This window comes from Python bivittatus, unplaced genomic scaffold (genome assembly GCF_059951505.1).
Source record: "Python bivittatus isolate LINGU-HERP-01145 unplaced genomic scaffold, Pbiv_v1 ctg000840_np1212, whole genome shotgun sequence".
NCBI lineage: Eukaryota > Metazoa > Chordata > Lepidosauria > Squamata > Pythonidae > Python > Python bivittatus.
In genome coordinates, this window is record NW_028277113.1 from 12,834,726 (window position 1) to 12,851,894 (window position 17,169).

The 17,169-nt window shown below is 35.2% G+C and overlaps 1 protein-coding gene across 1 annotated transcript in view; it reads left to right on the forward strand.

Annotated features, from left to right (window-relative positions):
* The window catches only part of CDYL (chromodomain Y like), a 103,186-nt gene that overhangs the window by 30,926 nt on the left and 55,091 nt on the right, over window positions 1-17,169 (forward strand). Inside the window, exon 2 of the mRNA XM_088130645.1 lies at window positions 495-1,149. Coding sequence (XP_087986771.1) covers window positions 495-1,149 — 655 coding nt within the window. The remainder of the gene's footprint in view (window positions 1-494; window positions 1,150-17,169) is intronic.

The window sequence follows — 17,169 nt, forward strand, 5'->3', positions numbered from 1 at the left end:
TAAAGATAAAGTAGTAAATGCATGAGTTGCCCAAGATCTTCCAAAGATGGATGTTCAACCATGATTAGAACCTTGCTTTTTCTTTGTTGGTATTTTCATAGAAATTTAAGGCTATGTCAGTGAATGTTAGGCATCCTAGTTATTCACAATGACAGTAAATATATTAATAGTTGATATATAACTGACGGTGCATAGTTGTTCCCATAATAGTATATCACATGTTACATTAGCACTGTTTTCCTTTTTAGTCATCTTCATATAATTTCTTGTATACTTTCATGCATATGTTTACATTTAAAGTTGTTTGAGCTTACTGAAATCATAAAAAGTAATACAATTATTTACACTGATTGCCAAAATTAATGAGTACTATTGAAACACAACATAATTGTTACTAGGTTCTTTATTTCAGATTGCCTCATTGTACATTTTACATATGCATTTTTAAACATTCACAAATACATCTTCATTGCCATCTTTAATTCTTTCAACAGGTAGAGAGAATTGTTGATAAAAGAAAAAACAAGAAAGGAAAAACGGAATACTTAGTACGATGGAAAGGCTATGAGAGTGAAGATGACACATGGGAACCTGAACAGCACCTTGTAAATTGTGAAGAATATATACACGAATTTAACAGACATCACAATGAAAAACAAAAAGAAAGCACATTAACAAGGACAAACAGGACATCTCCAAATAATGCAAGAAAACAAATTTCTCGATCTACTAATAGTTCTTTTTCAAAGACGTCCAAGTCCTTAGTTATTGGAAAGGACCATGAATCAAAAAATCAATTGTTTGCTGCCCAGAAGTTTCGGAAAAACAACACTCCTCTCTCTGGTAGAAAAAACATGGACCTTTCAAAATCAGGTATCAAAATTCTTGTGCCCAAAAGTCCTATCAAGAGTCGGACAGCAGTGGATGGCTTTCAAAATGAAAGTCCCGATAAGCTGGATCGCATTGAGCAGGATCATGAAGATTCTGTAGCACCAGAAGTGGCAGCAGAAAAACCAGTTGGAGCTTTATTAGGACCTGGAGAAGAACGTGCTAGAATGGGGAGCAGGCCAAGAATACATCCATTAGTGCCACAATTGCCAGTGCCAGTAACAGCTACCATTGCATCTGCATTAACAATAAATGGAAAAGGTAAGATGTCTGGATGGGTAGGTGTTACAGCAAAATTTGTAGATATTCACATGGGTAACTTTTAATGTTTCAGAAATAGTTTGTTTATCTAATTTGTTCCAGGAATGAAATATGCAATATGTGATATGTGATAAACTTAACAGGTTCTCAATTTTTTTTATTGATAAAAACCACAACAAAATTTTGTTAGTTTATTCTTTTCTGAGTGTTACAATTGATTTTTTAAAAAACAGGTTTTGTCATCGTCTTGAATTTACCATCCATTAATTGCTTGAAAATAGCTTAAGATCCGTTTCATGGATTTTAGAAATAATTGATGGAATTCATTGAGATTTTGATGGAAAACTAGTATACCCTGCCATTTTCCATTTTTGGACAAATGCATTTATTTAATTTGTGAATTGTTGCTTAATATATTCCTTGTTGTTTCCATTTTATGGCATATTGTATATATTCAGTTACCCTCCCCCAGGTAGAAAATCACCTTTGCAGAAGTTGGGAGAATATGGGAAGCTTTACAGGAAAGGAAGGGAATAATATCCTGATGCATGAACTAAAATAATCTGACATTGGATGTTGACATCTACACATAATGTGTTTTGAATTTATTATAATTCATTATCAGGTTTTCCCTCCATTCTCTTACCTGTATTTTATAGTTCCATTTCTATCTTTTTTCTATCTTTTTATAAAGTATTTGAAATATTACAGGATAGATGTTGAAGAACTGGAATTGTATATGAAGGCCCTAATTTATTGGGAGGTTTGTATATGTTATACAGTTTTTGATTATGTTTTCTGGATATTATGGGAATTGAATCCAGCACAGTTAGTGGGCACCCAGCTGTGGAAGGCTAGTGGGGAGAGTATTACTTTGCTGCTCCATCGTTCTGTTTTAGCCCTAGCTTTCTCATGAAGGTGTGAATGGAAGTTAAAGTTATTCTCATAAATTTACTTACCAAGGAGTAAGCTCCAATGAGCATAGTAAAACTCACTTCTAAATGAAGTACATAGAATCTTGCTGTAAAGTTTTGAATTAGTTGTTTTTCTAGATTACTTATTTTATTTATTTTTTTAATTCAGGATGATTCTGATGTAATAATGCTAGTTGTAATGAAAGATTTTGTTATAATAAACGCTTGATTTGACAGGGTGTTTTTCAGTTTAAACTATGTTTTTAGAATGAATATGGAAAAGTAGATAGGGCAAAAAAGCATCCTATTGGTACTGTATGTGGAATATTCAGATAAAGCAATACTTTTTGTAGTTGAGACTTGATATTACAATAATTTAACTTCCTTATCCTACAAAAAAGAGAACAGCATTTGCCCATTTTGGCAGAAAGGCAATGCTGTAAAAATATTGGATAGGACAGTGGCTTTGGTCAAGAGAAATATCCTTGCTGGTAAAAAGGAGTGGATGACAGTAATAGACTTGAAATAGAAATTTTACAGCAGTTGGTTCAAAAGATCAACTGAGTTTTCATCATGTTCATCAAATCTACATAGGAAGGTAAAAGCATGGAAATTACTATTTTAGGGAAAATATGTTTAGAGTACCTAACTCTACTATACAGCTGTCATAATCCTAGTCTGGTCATCCTTATTATACTTCTGCAGTTCAATTAGTTAATCTAGATCAATTAATTAATCTAGAATCAATTAAGTTCTAGAATCAGAGTTGCACAAGAGCTTATTTCTAGTTACAGCCACTAATTAGTCACTGAATCCAAATAAAAATGGCCTCTGACATAAAAGTCAGGAGTACTCTGTACATATTTTAAAAAAAGAGTTATTGTAGGTGCAAAGGCCTCTGAGAAAAGAACAACAGCTGCTTCTTGTGGCTTGTCAATTTTGACATTGTACTAAACTATAGGCTAGCATTCCTTAATTATGATTTGGCTTGATAGGACAGTGAAATCATAATGGTTTGCCTAAGGCTATCTCTTAGTTCATACATCAGATATAATTGGAAGTAAACATTTCACACTTCTTGTACCACATTATTAACTGTAACACTTCCAAGTTTCAAAACTTGAAACTGAATTCGGTTATTTTAAATCCTGTCTGTATAAACTCACACATGTTGTGGACTTTGTTGATCTAATTGCAACAATCACTTTTTCAAGATTTTAATTAAAGATTCTGATAAAAAATCTTTTTCAGGAATTACTAGCATGTACAATAAAGTGGATTATTTAAAATTGACAACATCTGCCATCTAGCATTTCATTAGATTTGGAGCAAATTAGATTTTTTAAAAACTGTTTTTAAAGTATTTGCTCAATTACGCTTTTGAAATCTTTTGCAATATCATCGGAAATACTTAATTTGTGAAATATTCTGATTTAATATTATCCCATCTTCTGTTTCGAAAGCCAGCTAGATCATTCTAGTTTAATAAAATTTCCCTAAGAAGAAATGTTGAAAGCATATAAAACCTTAAGGATATTGCTTATTGTGGTGATTCTCTAAACCCTCTTCTGTTATACTTCCTGTGTACCCTGGAGATTCTTCCTACAGTCAAAAATTACAAACAGCTTTGTACAAGTGCTTCTCACCTCACAGAGCCTGTATCCAAAGGAAAATGGTGGCTGAAAAATGAAGAAGTCAGCCCATTGCAATGTTTAGTAAGGTGGTAAAGAAAGAAAAATATGTTCTGCTGGCAAATGTTCTACCCCCTCTACATACTCATGATACTTTCTCTAATGCTGTATGGCATTTGTAGTAGAGGATGTCCTATCTGTCAGTTTTTTAAAAATTCATCTGTACCTCACAGCTCTTTTGGCAAGCATATCCTTTATTCCCAGTCCTGGTCACAAATGAAGGAAAATTATGGTTGCACCTCATATCCATATTTACAAATAAAATCAGTTGGAGATTAATCAGTGATTAGAGTCAGCCTCAGAAAGAGGATTAAAATAAAACAGACAAATTACTCTAAATTTGAAATTTGTCAGGATACCAAGAATATGAACTTCTGATGCATGAGGGCGGGCCAAAATTTTTGTTACACAACAGTGGAATGCTTGTTCCATATTGCTTTATTTTTACTATGGATATTTTAATAATTAGTGTATGATTTTATTGTTGTAAGCCACCATGCTTACCACAGTCCAGCCCTACTTGAGGATGCTGGGAATTGAATTGAGGGTCTTTCTGCATACCATGCATATGCTATATACTGTCTCATATTGACTATAGAGACTCAACTATTTTAGCTGAGGTTAGTTCATTCTTGAAGATGAGTTTCCTACTTTTTGTTCCATGGAAGCAAACTAAGTATAATTCTTTTGTACCTAATGATTTTCCAGACTTTATAGATAAAGAGGAGTTAGTGGTATGTAATTGAAATCCTTATAAGGAGTTAAGACTGCAGTACCTCCAAATATGCTAACATAATTTTGAAAAAATTGACCATAACAGCTTCCTAAAAAATAATTAGCGCCATGATTATAGTATGCTAAAATCTTGCAAACGTTTAATTTCAGCTGTCACAGAAAGGCTGTATGAAAGCAGCCCTAGAATTCTTCCTTGGCTGAGTTGTCTACATTCACAGTTATAATTCAAAGTTAAGTAAGAAGATAATCTTGGTGACCTCTACATTTTTGGAATCTATACTTTTAAAGTATTTGCAGAGCATTTTTTAAAGCATTTCAAGAGCTGATGAATGTTACTGGCCAGAATTATCTTGCTTTTATTTCCTTTAGTAATTTCAGAATTATTGGTGCTGATGCTCTGCAGAGCAGATTAATGATGTTGGGAGTGTCTACAGAGGGAGTGTTGACTGTCATATATATGCAGAAAGAAAAAATTAAGAAAACCTGTTGTGCACATACAGAAGTTGAACTAGCATTCAGGTGACTAGCTACATTGCATTTAATATATTATGCTTCCCTGTAACAGCAATTGAACTCTTCATAGGCAAATGTTGTTTTTATATTATATACTTCATATACAATAATGACAGTAGTCTGTATCTGGTTCATTTGTATTATATTAAAATGTTAACCTTATTTAAGCATTTATTTTTAGTGGGCTTACATAATGGAAATAAAATATTATGCATGCTTATTTTTATCCTTTTTCAAAAGGCATATTCATGTTTCTCTATTTTTAATCTGTCTTAATTAAGCTTGAATGAAATATAGGTTACATAGTTTACAATAATAAGCACGTTTTTTTAAAGGTACTTCTACAGGTAGTCCTTGACTTACGACCTATTTGTTCAGGTACCATTCAGAATTACGACGGCACTGAAAAAATGATTTACGACCAGTCCTCTAAGTTACAGCTATTGCAGTGCCCCTGCGGTCATATGATCAAAATTCAGGCACTTGGCAGCTTGTCTACATTTACGACCACAGGGGTGCTTCAACTCCCCCCACCCACCTATCTCCCCCCCCTGCCCTTTTTGCTGCCCTGCACCCTGCCTTGCAGGGCAGCAAGCAGCCCCAGGACCATGCGGCTCTGGGGCTGCTTGCCATGCCCCAGAAAGCCACAGTTGCCCTCACCACTCTGCACTCTTGAGAACCCTGCCGCCCTGCACTCCGCCACCCCAGCTCATCTTGCCATCTTCTTGCTCTTGCTGCTGATGAGGTGTGCCTGGCCTGGCCCTTCACACCAAGAAGCCCCTTTGCAGAAAGCTAGCAAAAGCAAGCCCCTTTGCAAACAGTTTCTCCAGCAAACGATTCCTGCACATGGCTCCCTGAGTCAACCCATGGCCCTTTCCCATTGGGTGAAAACAATTCCTCCCTTCCCCATTGGCTCCTGGGTGATATAATAATTATAATAATTATTATTTATAATTATAAATTATTATAGTTATTATAAAAATAATTTTATTATGTATTTTATTATTTTTATTATTTATTATATTATTTACACTAAGTATAACATATTTATATTATTATATATATTATATATATAATTTTTATATTATTATAAAAATAATTATAATTATTATTACTAATATTGCCCCTTTGCACCAAGCTGGCAACAACAAGGAAAAAGCAAGCTGTTTCCAAAGGCTCAGGGAGCCATGTGTAGGAAAAGTTCACCAGGGGGGATGGGTCCAAAAAGGAGACAGCAGGATGCTTCTGCTTTGGCTGTGGGGGCTGGGCGCAAAAGTCGAAAGATCTTTTGGGGGACTGGGAGAGAAGGCAGCTGTGCAAACAAATGCTTCTTGGGGCAGCTGGGCTGGGATGTCTGCAGTTTCCTGGGGTGGCTTTGTGCAGCTTTGTGCGGCTGGGCTGGGATAGCTGCAGCTTCCTGGTGCAGCTTCGCACAGCTGGGGTGGCTTTGCATGGCTTGGGGGGGCTGAGCTGGGTCAGCTGCAGCTTTGTGCTGTGCTGCGGCTCAGGGCTGAGCAGTTCTAGGGCTGCTTGATGCCCTGCAAGGCAGAGTGTAGGGCAGCCAAAAGGACAGAGATGGTGGGGAGATAGACGGGTGGGGGGAGTTGGAGGCAGTCCCTTACCTTACTGAGGCTTGGGGCTGGGAGGAACCAAGCCCAGAATGCCTTGGATTGGCGTGGGTCCTCGGCTAATGACCAGTGAAATTCACTTGATGATTGCAAGGGGAATTGCCAGGATTGCAGTTGCTAAGTGATGTGGTCATGTGATGTCTCGGTTTATGACTACATCACTTAGCAATAGAAATTCCAGTCCCAATTGCGGTTGTAAGTCGAGGACTACCTATAGAGAGTTTTGAATATTTTTGTCCTTATTGTTATCACTGCTGGCACAATTAATAGTACAACTGATATTTTTCTTTCAAAAGATTGCTAGTACATAGAACAGAGTAGTTTTGATTTTTGTGTTGAAAATGTTTTTTTTACCTGAACGTACATCACTGCAAGTAAGATTAATTAGAAATGTTTGTTGTTATTCTTCAAGGTGAATGATCAATCAAAAACTGCAGATCTCTAATATCAGTATCTGATTATAATTATCCTTACTTTTTACTTTATTATTTTACTGTGTTCATGTTAAACATGTTTACTAATTGCCTATCTGACAGTTTGTGTTGCATGGTGAATTGCACATCAACAGTTTCTTAATATCCACCTTTGTTGCCCTATCAGATCATTCTTTTTCTGTGACTAAGGCCATCGTTTCAGCCTTTTATAATTATAAGAGATAGCTGATATATTGTGATAAGCAGGTTACTGTGCTCAGTTTGGGAATTACAATGGTATTTTAGTAGAAGGCTGTTCACTGCCTCTTTTGTTGCTTGCATTGGCATCCCAGGCACATAAAATAATGCTTTTAATAAATATTGGGCCTACATTTTATGAACTAATTTGATTTTTGAAATGGAACATTCTTTTTCTGAGTTGTAATCTGCTTCAAATATCTTCTGCATTTTTCTTTTTTTAATGAAGATGTTTTAATGAAGATAGTTGTGGTATCTTGCTTTAGAGCCAAATAAAATTAGATAATATGGAATATATCTTAGTCTATATTTTCCAGAAATCAGTTTTAGTTGGTTAAATCTTGGGTAGTATTCATAAATTAATATCAATCATTTATTTTGATTTTTATTGAATGTTTGGAAATTACATGACAACTACTGCAATTTTCATTTCTTTTTTTGTCATGAGAAAACAATCCTCACTTCACCCAAAAAGGAATTAGTAATGGTCTTAGTATGTCAGAACAATCAGTCATAATGCAAAAGTAGGTATGCCCTAATAAATCTGGGTGTTTTATTTTCAAAGGGTTGTTTGTTAGTATGATGGGATAACAGTGATCAATATACAGCTATAACTGACGTGAATCTCTAATTTTTATAATGTTTCACAGAAGAAATAGCAGATGCAAAAGCATATCTTAGAAATGTGTATTAGCATGGAGGCAAAACTACTGGCCTTCATAAATGTTCTTTTCTCCTGTAAAAAAAATTGCATAACATTCTTCAATTCTAGATATGGTCTTAGAGAAAATACTTTTTTCAAAATTAAGGTATATTGTATCCTAATAGACAATAGCGTTTCTTAAAATATTTCTAAATTATAAAGGAAACTGATAGATGAGCCTTTATACTTTGTAAATTTTTCCCAACCAAAGAAGGATCAGATCCTGTGATTGTGTCCTGAAAATTTTGTAAACATGAGAAGCAAGTATCTTTGGATTATAACAGGCATTTCTTAATTTCTTCTTATGATTCTGGTGAAAAATCATATCATCTGAAATACTTTATTTCTTTAGTATCTTAATATTAGAAATGAAAATATTTTTACATTTGCTCTGCCACATAGATTTGCATAGCTTGGATATTATCATAGGCCTTCTCATGATGAATCTTTTTAAAATAGCTGAAATGCGTAGGTAAGTAATGGTAGAAAGTTTTAATATTCCATAGAATTTCTGTGCTCTGTGCTGATATATGCTGTTTTCCTGGTTTGTAGCCATTCATTCTCCATAATAAATAGGTCATCTTATTTGTAAGGGCAAACTGCAATTTTGCTTACTGCTGTATTATCCCCAGCTGTTTCATTGGCAACATCTACAGTATAAATGTAATCCAGTCTTACCTGTTTAAGAATCATGATTTCCTACTTAATTAAACTGGAGACCTGTTGTTTGGCAAAGAGACTGGAGGATCTGTAATAGCAAACTTGTCTCAGAGTTACAAAGATTTGGGAGAATTGAAGAAAACTGTGATAAATAAATTATTGTAAAACAGGACTATATTAATGAGATAGAAACATTCTTGAGGTCATTGCATTGTAGTTCTATAGTTGGGCTAAAGGTGGTTTACCTGAAAAATGCTTTTTCTTTTTTTTTTTTACTTCCGATTCATTTTTAATTTACTGTACAGCTGCTGTATTCAAAACAAACCTGTCTGGTTCTGACATTGGACCACAGGTAGCCTACTGAGTTGGCAGAATAAGGAATGGAAAGCTTAGGTGTCAGAAAGAAGGTCTTGAATGTAATCTGTAGGCACACAGGAGTACATAACAATAACATTTCTCAGTGACCTTCTGATGTATGCTCCATTTTGTGGAACTATTACCACACAGGGATGTGTTTTGATGACCTGTCTATGGATTTTTACTGTGTAAGTCAGTTTTAGATCTTGAATGATGCTTACGAGTTTGTGTTGTATTCAACTGTCTGCATTCCAGCTGTGTGCTCTGCACGGTTCTTTCTCTGACTTCTGGGGTATTTTTATTTTGCTTATCATTGTTAATATTCAAGTATTTCTAGTTCCAGATGTTCAGTAGTTGGATAATTTGATTATAAAATATAGTTGTTTTAAACATCTCTCTTAAGGACATAATGACATTGTTAATTTTCTAGCTTCCTTCATGTGACCAAGGCTCTTTTTAAATTATTGGTTTTATGAGTTCAGAATCAGAATTTAGGGAATACTTAACTTTTTGAATTTGCAATAAAACCCAAGAGTTTGTATGCTTCATATTTATATGTTATTGCTACTCAGTGGAGAAAGTAGCTGTATTCCTGAGCCACCTACTACATACATTAATGACCCAGAAAAAGGAGTGAACAGGGAAATAGAAGAATCTGTAAATGAAACAACATTATTTATTGTGGTTAAAGCTTCAATATACTGTGAAAATAAATTCCAGAAGGATAGATTAGCACTGAGAAAAACAAGCAATGGAATGGCAAATAAAGCTCAATATTAAATATGAGCTGACACTTATGGTGACTAAATTTCAAATGTTAATTCGTACCCAAGTTCATTATTAGTAGTACTACTCAAACAAGCAGTTTTAAGTAATGTAGAAATTCACTTGAAATGCCCATGTTTTTTCTTGTTTTTTAGTTAGGAGTTTGTTTTGAGTGAGGAAAGCATCACAAATAATATTACAGATATAATGAAGTAATTGTGTGTTCTAAAGAGGGCTTTGGACTTATTTCAGAATGTTAGTCTTATCGTGCTATATCGTGAATGACTTGAAGTTAAATCTCAAAAACAATGTATGAATTAGGACAGTTTATTGTTCAAAAGAAAGTCAAATTCAGCTGAGTATGCCATTTTCATGGCATGACAGGCATTTGTCTAGCTTTGATGAAATAGTGCATAGTTAAAACAATCTACTTTGATGATGAAATGTAATAGAGTTTGGTAATTCTAACCAACAATTGTGCAGATTCATATATATTGAGACAATAAATGCCAATCTTATTGCATTGTTTTGTTTGGAGAATGGAAACTGTAGAAATGTTAAGTGGTGGTGGTCAAACATATGTGCTTTGCCAAAGTTAATTTAATTTTTTTACAGGAATCTGCTGTTTTGATCTTATGTAAAGAAGAATTTTCAGAGGAGGAAGATCAGTCAAATAATCTCACCTACTTATCTGCACAAGATGAGTCAGGTCCTAGAAGAGGACCTAAGCCAGAATCAATCACCACTAGACCTGGCTCTTTTGCCCAAAGCTCTGATTCACACACACTGGTATAGCCACCCAGCCTATGAGAATGGTAACACTGCCTGGTTGACTGTCAGAAGGCGGGGAGGCACCAACTCTTTCAATTACAAGAGAGAGCCCTTTGAAAATAAAGTTATGCTCAAGAGTAGCTCAGTGCTCATTATTGATCTTTACTTGTAATTAGGTTTCATGAATATCAGCTGAATTAAAATGTGGAAACTATAGTCTTCAGCTTATTGCCAGAAGCAAGATCTGTTTCTTAAAAATCTGTATAAACAAGTAGCTTTGTGCCTTGAACTTTGACTGCTTGACAGAGTTCTCTGGAGCACCAGCTGTTTGTTGTCTGCAGCCCAATCTGGCTGTCTAGCTTTTACCTGGAATTATGACAAGTCTTGAACTAGTTTAGATTTCTCTTGTAGCTTGACTTATTGTTCACTCTTCTTCATTTGTCTCTGACTGTGAATAATCCTGGGCATCTGCTGGAGGACAAGGGGGAGCAAAAGACAAAACATGCAAATTCTGTCCCATTTGTATTTGCATCATGATGTTGCATGCAATGACTTAAGGGGTGGAGCTTATAATCTGACATTGTAACACAAGTTTTGTCATTTTGATAAAAAGCTTGTAGCAGATGCCCATGGGAATAACCTGTTTTAGAATTAGATCTTGAATGGCATAACTTCCATTGTCGCTCTGCTCTTACTAATAGGGTTGTGAAGCTTTTCTTCACATTCAGTCAATATCTGCCTCCTTGTAACATCAGACCATTCTGTGTTCTGCTCTGGGGGTTGACAAAGAACAGTTTATAACCTTCTAATTTGTGACATGACACTGTCTATCAGATATTCCCTCCCCCAGTCATTATTTCTTTTTTAACAATTTTTATATATTTTTAAAAGAATGTAGAAAATAGATAATGCAAATACAAGTATAAATTTAAAAGAATATAGGAAATAGATAATACAACTAAAGAACCAACTATAGACAGTGAAATACAGACAGCCAACAAATCTGAAATATATAATCTAATATATTATTAAAAGTTTATGATGGTATAAAATATTTCATATCCATTTTCTAATCAAAACATGTCTCTGTTAAACTTTAGACAAAGGTACTTGGTTAATCCAAGTCGGATTATTAAAAAAGACAAATAAACTATGGGCAATAAACAATACATTAAAACAATGCTATGCTTGATTATTTGTCAAATTAAAATATAAACTCTTATAACCCAAATTTTGGAAAGTGCACAATTCCATGTATAAAATTGTACTCTAAAAATGGCTTCCAATTAGAATTGAATTGTACATCAGATTTATTTTTCAAATATGAAGTTATTCTAGCCATTGAGGCATACTCCTGCAATTCAGTTAGCCATTTTCAAAGAGGGGATCAAAGATCTTTTCCAATAAAAGGCATATAGAATTCTTGCAACTGTTACACATACAGTGCTGTACGTTTTGAAGGAATATGTGGATTAGTGAAATTTAATAACATTTCAGGATGGAATGGGATTACAATTTTTTAAAAATGTTCTATTCAATAATGAACCATTTTCCAATATTGTTGAGCTTTGCAACATTGCCACCACATATAAAAAAAGGATCCAACCTGTTTGTTACATTTCCATCTATCAGTCATCTTTTCTCAAGGCTGAATGTATCCAGTTTCATCTCCTATCCCAAATCATCCTTGTGGCCCTTCTCTTCGCCTCTTTAGTTTGTTTTTTTTAAGTATGATACGTAGCATACAAGTTAGGATCTGATTAATGCAGAAACTATGATTTATATTTAGAAGTTATATTTCTGATAATGCAACTCAAAATTGCTTCTATATTAGCAGCAGCTGCATGACACAGCTAACATATATTAAATTTGTGTCAGTTACAATTTGAAGGTCTTATTACATATTACAAAATCAGGTAACCTCAGCACATTCTGAACGTATGTGTTCCCAACACCATATCTACAAATCTAGATTTTCTGTATATTTTCTTAGTGACCTTAGTATATTTCCTTGGTGTCTATTCTATTTTCAGATCTTTGTTAAAGTTTTTGTCCAAGCATATTGGTATTGTCTGCTAACTTCCATTCAATGAAAATGTTTTACAGTTATGCTTTTAGGGCCTCCATTAATTTTTTTATTTTTTTGCTCTGGAATTCTACTTAGCATTGTATCATGAGTTTGTAAAAATCTGCTTTCTTGAAACCCAGGATATGTATTTGTTTATACTCATGATCAGTTTGCTTTAAAATCAAGAACTCCTATATTAAGTCTTTCCTGTTGCTTGCTAGCAAATCATGGATAACTAATTCTCTTGAGCTTTTCTCCACTCTGAAAGAAAAAGTCGTCAGCAAAACATTTTGGAAATTTCTTAGAGAGTCCATGTTTGGTGGAATTTGTCTTTCAACAGATGTTAGTTCCTTATCTCTAGTACTTCATATTGCTTTGAAAGAATTGCCATTTGCTTTTGTTTTTTGTTTTTGCAATACTTTTTATTAAAGATTTTAACAATAGTAAAAGATAATACAAACTAAAATCTAAAAGAAAAGTAGAAAGAAAAAAGTGCAGAAAGGAAGAAGAAAGAAAGGAAAAAAAGGAATAAAGAAGTGATTTCCAATCTTCTTTACAAGTACAAGCAAACTTGATATCTCTCCGCCCCTTTTTTAGTTATATAGTTCATTTCTTCCCATATTCCAATCTTTATCCATCCATAAATCCAAAAATCATTAACATTTCCATCTAATGTCAGCAAAAAGTCCATAAAGTGTTTCCAGAATTTTATAGAAATATTTCTTATTTTAAACCTGATCAGACAAGTGAACTTTATATTCTTTTCTTTTGCTCAGTATTCTAACATTCTTGATCCTTAATTTAACATTAAGGTGCTATTGAAGAATTGATCTCTGTCCAAATCTTCTTTCTCCCAGCTGAAAATTTTTTCCAAGACTTTAACAGACCTCTTTTGTAACTCCAGTAATAGGTCATTTCCCAGGTCATTTTCATCTTTTGGCTTAATATTTGAATTTCCACTCTAATTTTCATCTCTGTCTTATAGTTCACAACTTCTGTTTTATTTTACAGCATTTCTGCATAAGCTATAATTTGTTTTACTTCTTAATTCTGTTCTGTAGATTCTTCCCAATTATACTCCTTCACATCTTTCATTTCTTCTTTAAAATCTCTTTTGAATAATGCATTCACATAAGCAGATAGTGTTGCTGTCATTATAGCTGCAAGCTTTTTCCCCCATTCCTTCAAAAATCCTTTGAAATGTCTCATGTGTGATACCTTTATTTGTCATTTCTTTAAGTTTCATTGCTGTTCATCAAGTACCAAAATAAAAGACAGGCTTTTCTCTCTCTTTTTTTTTCTTTTTCCTGCCTGGGATCTTTAGCTCCCTCTAGTGTTTCATATTTCTGTGATCACATGATCTGTCTCAAATTTCTTTTGTTTCTTTGTTTTGAGAAATCAACCAAACATCTTTTCCCAAAAAGACCAACCAATTTATGTTCCCATGAAAGTACTATTTTATTTATTTATTTCAAAAATGTTATAGCAAAAGTCTTAATATTCCAGATTTATCTAGTCTCTTAATCCGTTTAAAACTTTCTTAAATTAAATTCTTGTCCAGCTTTTTGCTGTTATATAAAGAACTATATATTCTTTAAGTTGTTAATTAGTTATTTTCTTTTTCTTTCTTTTCTTTCTTCTTTCTTCGGAATGAAGGATCACTCACCAGATAGATCTTTCTGAACTGCTGCTTGGAAGTTCTCTTTTAGCTTTAAAATACTTAAATTCCGAAGATGTTTAGAAAGTAAGGTTTGACTAACCTAGTGTCCACTTAAGGCTCCACTGCAGTTGAGAGCTTGATGGCTTCCCTGATCTCTCAGCACTCAAACCCACGAGTCAATCAATATCCTGCAGTCCCCTCGTGAGGAACAGCCATCCAGAAAACAAGTAGGTGATCTTTCATCCTCTCCTTATCTAGAGAACTTCGATTGGAGTGGATTTAATGCTAATCCATCAGTCTTAGACACATTGGCATCTCTGCTCCTTTGTAGACATCCTAGCTCGCCATTTCTTCACCCAGAAGTCCAGGCGCCATTTGCTTTTGGAAAGTATCGTTCACAACTTCTTGGTTGAATGGTTAGTAGTAGATACAAGCAACAATATTTTTAATTCTTCTTCCACTTATATTAGCCAGATTAATAGCACAATCAAGCTTATTCCCTTGGATTTCTGGGCACTTGTCAATATTATTACTTTCTGTTACTTCAGTTCTTTTTGAATAAGATATATCCTTCAATTGCTGTATTCTAGTCATGAGAATGAAGTGTTTCCAACAGGTGTCAGTTATACCTGAGATATCTTCCACACAAAGCTTATATGGGAAGGATTTTTTTCTGATTGTTTTTAGGCATAATCTTAACTGAATAAAGGTGCTGAGAAAAAAATATGTTTTAATAGTAATGGAATAATTCTTTGAATTTTCTTAGCCCAAATTGCAAATTGAATTGAATCGTGCATCACCCAGAAGTAATGAAGATAAGATTTACCTGACACTTTGAGGAATTAAAAGTGAAACATAGAATATATTTTCTTTCATTCGATCTGCAGATACAGTTGTAGAGCCAAAAATAATACCTGTCTAAAATAACTGACAAGTAAAGTTTTAAAAAAAGATATCAAATGTTTACAACAGTTCTTGTACAATGGGGCAAAAAAGTATTTAGTCAGCCACCAATTGTGCAAGTTCTCCCACTTAAAAAGATGAGAGAGGCCTGTAATTTTCATCATAGGTATACCTCAACTATGAGAGACAAAATGGGGAAAAAAATCCAGAAAATCACATTGTCTGATTTTTAAAGAATTTATTTGCAAATCATGGTGGAAAATAAGTATTTGGTCAATATCAAAAGTTCATCTCAATACTTTGTTATATATCCTTTGTTGGCAGTGACAGAGGTCAAACGTTTTCTGTAAGTCTTCACAAGGTTTTCACACACTGTTGCTGGTATTTTGGCCCATTCCTCCATGCAGATCTCCTCTAGAGCAGTGATGTTTTGGGGCTGTCGCTGGGCAACACGGGCGTCCAACTCCCTCCAAAGGTTTTCCATGGGGTTGAGATCTGGAGACTGGCTAGGCCACTCCAGGACCTTGAAATGCTTCTTACGAAGCATTTCTTACGAACCACTCCTTCGTTGCCCGGGCGGTGTGTTTGGGATCATTGCCATGCTGAAAGACCCAGCCACGTTTCATCTTCAGTGCCCTTGCTGATGGAAGGAGGCGTTCACTCAAAATCTCACGATACATGGCCCCATTCATTCTTTCCTTTACACTGATCAGTCGTCCTGGTTCCTTTGCAGAAAAAACAGCCCCAAAGCATGATGTTTCCACCCCCATGCTTCACAGTAGGTATGGTGTTCTTTGGATGCAACTCAGCATTCTCTCTCCTCCAAACACAATGAGTTGAGTTTAGACCAAAACGTTCTACTTTGGTTTCATCTGACCATATGACATTCTCCCAATCCTCTTCTGGATCATCCAAATGCTCTCTAGCAAACTTCAGACGGGCCCGGACATGTACTGGCTTAAGCGGGGGACACATCTGGCACTGCAGGATTTGTGTCCCTGGCAGCGTAGTATGTTACTGATGGTAGCCTTTGTTACTTTGGTCCCAGCTCTCTGCAGGTCATTCACTAGGTTCCCCCATGTGGTTCTGGGAATTTTGCTCACCATTCTTGTGATCATTTTGACCCCAGGGGGTGAGATCTTGCATGGAGCCCCAGATCAAGGGAGATTATCAGTGGTCTTGTATGTCTTCCATTTTCTAATTATTGCTCCCACACTTGATTTCTTCACACCAAGCTGCTTGCCTATTGCAGATTCAGTCTTCCCAGCCTGGTGCAGGTCTACAATTTTGTTTCTGGTGTCCTTCAACAGCTCTTTGGTCTTGGCCATAGTGGAGTTTGGAGTGTAACTGTTTGAGGTTGTGGACAGGTGTCTTTTATACTGATAACAAGGTCAAACAGGTGCCATTACTGCAGGTAACGAGTGGAGGACAGAGGAGCCTCTTAAAGAAGTAGTTACATGTCTGTGAGAGCCAGACATCTTGCTTGTTTGTAGGTGACCAAATACTTATTTTCCACCATGATTTGCAAATAAATTCTTTAAAAATCAGACAATGTGATTTTCTGGATTTTTTTTCTCATTTTGTCTCATAGTTGAGGTATACCTATGATGAAAATTACAGGCCTCTCTCATCTTTTTAAGTGGGAGAACTTGCATAATTGGTGGCTGACTAAATACTTTTTTGCCCCACTGTATATCCCTTATATATCTGTTCTTTATTATCTTTACTACCTCCCACTTCCAGTCCCAATTCAAGAGGCTGTTATCAATCCACAAAGCTATTCTCAGTATCTAAAAGGAACACTCACATACAATAGGGTCAGGCCGAGTGTGCCTTGTCAGCAGTGGGAGGAAAACAGTGAAGGTCAGCTGGGCATGGCAGAGCCTGTAGAGCGCAGGGCAGCGAGGGCACCTGGGACTTTGCGCAGTGGTACTGGGGAGGCCTGCTGTGGTGTGCGGCTTGAGGTGGCATTTCTCAGTGG